At 59.3% G+C, this 7,614-nt stretch overlaps 1 protein-coding gene across 1 annotated transcript; it reads right to left on the bottom strand.

Annotated features, from left to right (window-relative positions):
- Positions 1 to 283: 283 nt before the first annotated feature.
- On the bottom strand, positions 284 to 7,304 carry RAB5B (RAB5B, member RAS oncogene family). The gene is made up of 6 exons (XM_077788604.1): positions 7,251 to 7,304; positions 6,190 to 6,382; positions 5,134 to 5,285; positions 3,203 to 3,325; positions 1,536 to 1,629; positions 284 to 429 (listed from the first exon to the last, which is right to left on the bottom strand). Exons 2-6 carry the CDS (start codon positions 6,350 to 6,352, stop codon positions 314 to 316), a joined length of 648 nt encoding a protein of 215 aa, XP_077644730.1. The 5' UTR covers positions 6,353 to 6,382; positions 7,251 to 7,304; the 3' UTR covers positions 284 to 313.
- Positions 7,305 to 7,614: the final 310 nt, after the last annotated feature.

Genomic DNA, 7,614 nt, shown 5'->3' with positions numbered 1-7,614 from the left:
GCAGATCCCAGTGGATCCCGGTGGATCCCGTCTGGATTTGGGCTGGATTGATCCCAGCAGATCCCAGCAGATCCCAGTGGATCCCAGTGGATCCCAGCGGATCCCTCAGTTCCCGCAGCACTGGCCCCGGCCCCGGGGGCTCTCCTGGCTCAGGTCCTGTGGGTCCCGGCTGGATTTGGGCTGGATCGATCCCAGCGGATCCCAGTTGATCCCAGTAGATCCCAGCGGATCCCAGCAGATCCCAGTGGATCCCAGTTGATCCCAGTGGATCCCAGTGGATCCCAGCAGATCCCAGTGGATCCCAGCGGATCCCTCAGTTCCCGCAGCACTGCCCCCGGCCCCGGGGGCTCTCCTGGCTCAGGTCCACGCCCCGGCCCCGGCCCCCGGCCCCGGCCGAGCTCGGTGCCTCCGTCCTGGGCAGCTTCTTGGCTGCAACGGGGGAGGGGCGGTCACTCGGGGTCACCTGGGGTCACTCGGGGTCAGCTGGGGTCACTCGGGGTCAATTCAGGTCATTTGGCATGGTTTGGGGTCACCAAAGCCTTCCCTGACCCCCCTGAGACCCCCAAAACCCCTCAGGACCCCCCTGAGACCCCCTGAGACCCCCCCAAAACCCTCTGAGACCCCCTCAGAGCCCCCAGAAAACCCTCAGGACCCCCCTGAGACCCTCCAGACCCCCCTGAGACCTCTCAGAACCTCCCCGAGACCCCTCAGGACCCCCTGGAGACCCCCCCAAAACCCCTCAGGACCCCCCTGAGACCCCCCAAAACCCCTCAGGACCCCCCTGAGACCCCCCAAAACCCCTCAGGACCCCCTGAGACCCCCCAAAACCCCTCAGGACCCCCCTGAGACCCCCCCAAAACCCCTCAGGACCCCCCTGAGACCCCCCCAAAACCCCTCAGAGACCCTCCAGACCCCCCTGAGACCTCTCAGAACCTCCCCGAGACCCCTCAGGACCCCCCAAACCCCCCCCAGGACCCCCCTGAGACCCCCCCAAAACCCCTCAGGACCCCCCTGAGACCCCCCAAAGCCCCTCAGGACCCCCCAAACCCCCCTCAGGACCCCCCAGGACCCCCCCAAAGCCCCTCAGGACCCCCCAAAGCCCCTCAGGACCCCCCAAAACCCCTCAGGACCCCCTGAGACCCCCCCAAAACCCCTCAGGACCCCCCTGAGACCCCCCCAAAACCCCTCTGAGACCCTCCAGACCCCCCTGAGACCTCTCAGAACCTCCCCAAAACCCCTCAGGACCCCCCTGAGACCCCCAAAACCCCTCAGGACCCCCCAGGACCCCCCCAAAACCCCTCAGGACCCCCCAAACCCCCCTCAGGACCCCCCAGGACCCCCCAAAGCCCCTCAGGACCCCCCAAAGCCCCTCAGGACCCCCCGCAGCCCCTCAGGACCCCCCAAAGCCCCTCAGGACCCCCCAAAGCCCCTCAGGACCCCCCAAAACCCCTCAGGACCCCCCAGGAACCCCCCGCAGCCCCTCAGGACCCCCCAAAGCCCCTCAGGACCCCCCAGGACCCCCCGCAGCCCCTCACCGATGGCCAGGAACAGGTCGTTGACGTTCATGGCCGTCTTGGCCGAGGTCTCCATGAAGAGCAGGCTGTTGTCGTCGGCGTAGGCCTGGGCTTCCTGCGGGGACAGCTCAGCAAAAATCCCCAAATCCCCCCAAAAAACCCGCGGGAACGGGCCAGAAACAGCCCCAGAAATTCCTGAGAACAGCCCCAGAAATTCCTGAGAACAGCCCCAAAACATTCCTGAGAACAGCCCCAGAAATTCCTGAGAACAGCCCCAGAAATTCCTGAGAACAGCCCCAGAAATTCCTGAGAACAGCCCCAAAACATTCCTGAGAATAGTCCCAGAAATTCCTGAAAATAGTCCCAGAAATTCCTGAAAATAGTCCCAAAACAGCCCCAAAAAATCCTGAGAATAGCCCCAAAAAGTTCCTTAAAATAGTCACAAAAATTACTGAAAATAGTCCCAGAACAGCCCCAGAAATTCCTGAGAATAGCCCCAAAAAATTCCTAAAAATAGTCCCAGAAATTCCTAAAAATAGTCCCAGAAATTCCTGAAAATAGTCACAAAAATTCCTGAAAATAGTCCCAAAACAGCCCCAGAAATTCCTGAGAACAGCCCCAGAAATTCCTGAGAATAGTCCCAGAAATTCCTAAAAACAGCCCCAAAAATTCCTGAGAATAGCCCCAAAAAGTTCCTGAAAATAGTCACAAAAATTCCTGAAAACAGCCCCAGAAATTCCTGAGAGCAGTCCCAGAAATTCCTGAATATAGTCCCAGAACAGCCCCAGAAATTCCCGAAAACATCCCCAGGAATTCCCAAAAACAGCCCCAGAAATTCCCGAAAACATCCCCAGGAATTCCCAAAAACAGCCCCAGAAATTCCCAAAAACATCCCCAGGAATTCCCAAAAACATCCCCAGGAATTCCCAAAAACATCCCCAGGAATTCCCAAAAACAGTCCCAGAAATTCCCAAAAACATCCCCAGGAATTCCCAAAAACAGCCCCAGAAATTCCTCAAAACATCCCAGAAATTACAAAAAACACCCGAGAATTCCCCCAAAATCCCCCAAAAATTCCCAAAAAAATCCCCAACTACCCTTCAAAAATCCCACAATATTCCCAAACTGAGCCCAAAATTCCACAAGAATTCCCCCCAAAAAATCCCCAAATCCCCCAAAAGTGCCAAAATTCCCCAAAAAATCCCCCCAAAATTGTCCAAAAAGTCCCCAAATCCCCCAAAATAAAAAAAAAAACAAAATTCCAAATAAAATCCCTCCAAAAAAGCAAAATTACCCTAAAAATTCCCAAAAATTCCCAAAAAACCCCTCCAAATCCTCCAAAAATTTTAAAAAACCCTAATTCCCCTAAAAGTTAAAAAAAAATCCCAAAAATTCCCCAAAAAATCCCCAAAATCCGCTAAAACCCCCCAAAAATTCCCCCAAATCCCCTCAAAAATCCCAAATACCCACCAAAACCCCCAAAAAAAATCCCCCAAAAAATCCAAAACTCCCCCAAAACACCAAAAAAATCCCCAAAATCCCCCTAAAAAATCCCCAAATCCCCCCAAAAAAATCCCTCAAAAAATGCCAAAACCTGCCAATATTCCCCTCAAAATCCCCAAAAATCGCCAAAATGGCCCAAAATGGCCCAAAATGGCCCAAAATGGCCCAAAATGGCCCGTGCTGACCTCGTACTCCACCATCCTCTTGCTGGCCAGGTCGGCCTTGTTGCCGGCCAGGGCGATGACGATGCTGGGGCTGGCCTGGCGCTGCAGCTCCTTCACCCAGCCCCGCGCCCGCCCGAAGGTCTCCTGGGGGGTGGGAGGGTGAGACCCCTCCCCAAATTACCCGAGACCCCTCCCCAAATTACCTCAGACACCTCCCCAAATTACCCGAGACCCCTCCCCAAATTACCCGAGACCCCTCCCCAAATTACCCGAGACCCCTCCACAAATCACCTCAGACCCCTCCCCAAATTACCTGAGACCCCTCCCCAAATTACCTCAGACCCCTCCCCAAATTACCTGAGACCCCTCCCCAAATTACCTGAGACCCCTCCCCAGATAACCACAGACCCCCCTGCAGCTCCTTCACCCAGCCCCGCGCCCGCCCGAAGGTCTCCTGGGGGGTGGGAGGGTGAGACCCCTCCCCAAATTACCCGAGACCCCTCCCCAAATTACCTCAGACCCCTCCCCAAATTACCTGAGACCCCTCCCCAAATTACCTCAGACCCCTCCCCAAATTACCTCAGACCCCTCCCCAAATTACCCGAGACCCCTCCCCAAATTACCTCAGACCCCTCCCCAAATTACCGCAGACCCCTCCCCAAATTACCTGAGACCCCTCCCCAAATTACCTCAGACACCTCCCCAAATTACCTCTGATCCCTCCCCAAATTACCTCAGACCCCTCCCCAAATTACCTCAGACCCCTCCCCAAATCCTCACAGTGCTGAGACCCCTCCCCAGATAACCACAGACCCCCCTGCAGCTCCTTCACCCAGCCCCGCGCCCATCTGAACGTTTCCTGGGGGTTGGGAGGGTGAGACCCCTCCCCAAATTACCTCAGACCCCTCCCCAAATTACCTCAGACCCCTCCCTAAATACCCACAGACCCCCCAAAACCTCCTCAAACCACCCCAAAACCCTCCCAAATCACCCCAAATCCGTTCAGAACCCCCCTGAGACCCCCAAAGCCCCCAGACCTGGTTGGTGATGTCGTAGACCACGATGGCAGCCTGAGCCCCTCAGTAATACAACCTGAGAGCCCCCAAACTCCCTCAAATCACCCCAAAACTCGCTCAAATCACCCCAAAACCCCCTCAAATCATCCCAAAAGCCCCTCAAATCCCCCCCAAATCCCCCTCAAATCCCTTTGGGACCCCCCCAAATCCCCCTCAGGACCCCCCAAATCCCCCCAGACCTGCTTGGTGATGTCGTAGACCACGATGGCAGCCTGGGCCCCCCGGTAGTACAACCTGAGACCCCCCAAACTCCCTCAAATCACCCCAAAACCCCCTCAAATCACCCCAAAAGCCCCTCAAATCCCCCCCAAATCCCCCCCAAATCCCCTCAGGACCCCCCAAAGCCCCCCAGACCTGGTCGGTGATGTCGTAGACCACGATGGCAGCCTGGGCCCCCCGGTAATACAACCTGAGAGCCCCCAAACTCCCTCAAATCACCCCAAAACTCGCTCAAATCACCCCAAAACCCCCTCAAATCACCCCAAAAGCCCCTCAAATGCCCCCCAAATCCCCCCTGAGAGCCCCAAAGCCCCCAGACCTGGTTGGTGATGTCGTAGACCACGATGGCAGCCTGGGCCCCCCGGTAGTACAACCTGAGACCCCCCAAACTCCCTCAAATCACCCCAAAAGCCCCTCAAATCACCCCAAAAGCCCCTCAAATGCCCCCCAAATCCCCCCTGAGACCCCCAAAGCCCCCAGACCTGGTTGGTGATGTCGTAGACCACGATGGCAGCCTGGGCCCCCCGGTAATACAACCTGAGAGCCCCCCAAACTCCCTCAAATCACCCCAAAACCCCCTCAAATCACCCCAAAACCCCCTCAAATCCCTTTGGGACCCCCCCAAATCCCCCTCAGGACCCCCCAAAGCCCCCAGACCTGGTTGGTGATGTCGTAGACCACGATGGCAGCCTGGGCCCCCCGGTAGTACATGGGGGCCAGGCTGTGGTAGCGCTCCTGCCCCGCCGTGTCCCAGATCTCAAACTTGACCGTGGTGTCGTCCAGGCACACGGACTGCGTCAGGAACGCCGCTGGGGACAGGGACAGGGCCACCAAAGTGTCACCAGAGTGTCACCAGAGTGTCACCAACCCAGCCACAGAGCCAACACTGTGTCACCAACCCGGCCAGGGACACCTCACTGCACCCCAAACCCGGCCAGGCACACGGACTGCGTCAGGAACGCCGCTGGGGACAGGGACAGGGCCACCAAAGTGTCACCAAAGTGTCACCAGTGTCACCAACCCAGCCAGGGACACCTCAGGGTGTCCCAAACCTTTCCAAAGAGCCCTTCCTACACCCCAAATTCCTGTGGGATCCCCAGATCCCCGTGGGATCCCCAGATCCCGGCTCACCGCCGATGGTGCTCTCCTGGTACTCGTGGAACTGGCCCCTGACAAAGCTCTGAACCCCAAATCCCACCTGGGATCACCCCAAATCCCACCCTGACCATCCCCAAATCCCCATGGGACCCCCAGATCCCCATGGAATCACCCCAAATCCCAGCCAGGACAGCTCCAGACCCCTTTAGGACACCCCAAATCCCAGCCAGGACAGCCCCAGACCCCTTTAGGACACCCCAAATCCCAGCCAGGACAGCCCCAGACCCCTTTAGGACACCCCAAATCCCAGCCAGGACAGCCCCAGACCCCTTTAGGACACCCCAAATCCCAGCCAGGACAGCTCCAGACCCCTTTAGGACACCCCAAATCCCCGTGGGCTCCCCAGATCCCGGCTCACCGCCAATGGTGCTCTCCTGGTACTCGTGGAACTGGCCCCTGACAAAGCTCTGAACCCCAAATCCCACCTGGGATCACCCCAAATCCCAGCCAGGACAGCCCCAGACCCCTTTAGGACACCCCAAATCCCACCCAGGACAGCTCCAGACTCCTTTAGGACACCCCAAATCCCCGTGGGATCCCCAGATCCCGGCTCACCGCCAATGGTGCTCTCCTGGTACTCGTGGAACTGGCCCTTGACGAAGCGCAGCACCAGGCTGGACTTGCCCACAGCCGACTCTCCCAGCAGCACCAGTTTGAACTGGCAGATCTTACTGGGCTGCGAGTGCCCGTTGGGCCGCTGGGCACCGCGGGCGGCCATGGCCGGGCTGGGCACAATGGCACCGCGGTCCTGGGGACACAGAGAGGGTGGCACGGGGTCACAGCGCCGGGATGGGGTCACTGGGATGGGGTCACCCAACTGGGACAACCCAGCTGGGATGCGGTCAGCAAACTGGGAACACTGGGATGGGCTGGGTGCAATGGCACCGCAATCCTGGGGACACAGAGAGGGTGGCACGGGGTCACAGCACCGGGATAGGGGTCCTTGGGATGGGGTCACCCAAATGGGATAACCCAGCTGGGATGGGGTCACCCCACTGGGATAGGGTCCCTGGAATGGGGTCCCTGGGATGGGGTCACAGCACCGGGATGGGGTCACCCAAATGGGATAACCCAACTGGGATGGGGTCACCCCATTGGGATGGGATCCCTGGGATGGGGTCACAGCACCGGGATGGGATGGGGTCACCCCACTGGGATGGGGTCCCTGGGATGGGGTCACCCAACTGGGATAACCCAATTGGGATGGGGTCAGCACACTGCAATGGGGTCACTGGGATGGGGTCACCCCACTGGGATAATTCAACTGGGATAGGATCAGAACACTGGGATAACCCCACTGGGACGGGATCATAGGGGCTGGGAACCCCCTCAGGGCATGAAGCCCCCTCAAGCCCGGAGCCCCCCAAGCCCGGAGCCCCCTCAGGGCTGGGACCACCTCAGGGGCTGGAGCCCCACCAGAGCCCGGAGCCCCCCCAAGCCCGGAGCCCCCTCAGGGCCCCCCAAGCCCGGAGCCCCCTCAGGACCGGATCCCTCTCATGGCCGCGACCCCCCCCCAAATCCGCACCCGTGGCTCCCGCCCCGCCCTCAGCGCGGCTCGCCCCGGGGCTCGGAGCCGCTCGGAGCCCCCCGAGGCCGGCCCCGGCGCCCCCCGGTACCTCCGGGCCCTGCCGGCGCACAAACAGCGGCTCCGCCAAGCCCCTCACGGAGAGGGGCGGGACTAACAGCGGAATGAACCAATAGGAGAAGAGCCCGCCTTTGCGCTCCGCCAATGGGAAAAGAGGTGGGGGACACCCCGCTGTGCTGCACCAATAGGATGGAGGGGAGGGGTGATGGACAGCACAGCGGCCAATAAGGAGAGGAGAGAGCTTGGCCAGTGGGGAAGGGGAAAGGCGGTGAGGAGGTGGGGTTTGCGGTGAGTGACAAGGCTGGCAACCAATAAAAATAAAAAACGCGAGAAAAGGCGGGGCGGACAACAAATAAGGTGACCGGAGGGGGCGGAGCCGCGCGGCTGCATCACCC

This window comes from Lonchura striata, chromosome 27, assembly GCF_046129695.1.
Source record: "Lonchura striata isolate bLonStr1 chromosome 27, bLonStr1.mat, whole genome shotgun sequence".
NCBI classification, from domain to species: domain Eukaryota; kingdom Metazoa; phylum Chordata; class Aves; order Passeriformes; family Estrildidae; genus Lonchura; species Lonchura striata.
This window is presented reverse-complemented; position numbering and strand designations above follow the sequence as displayed.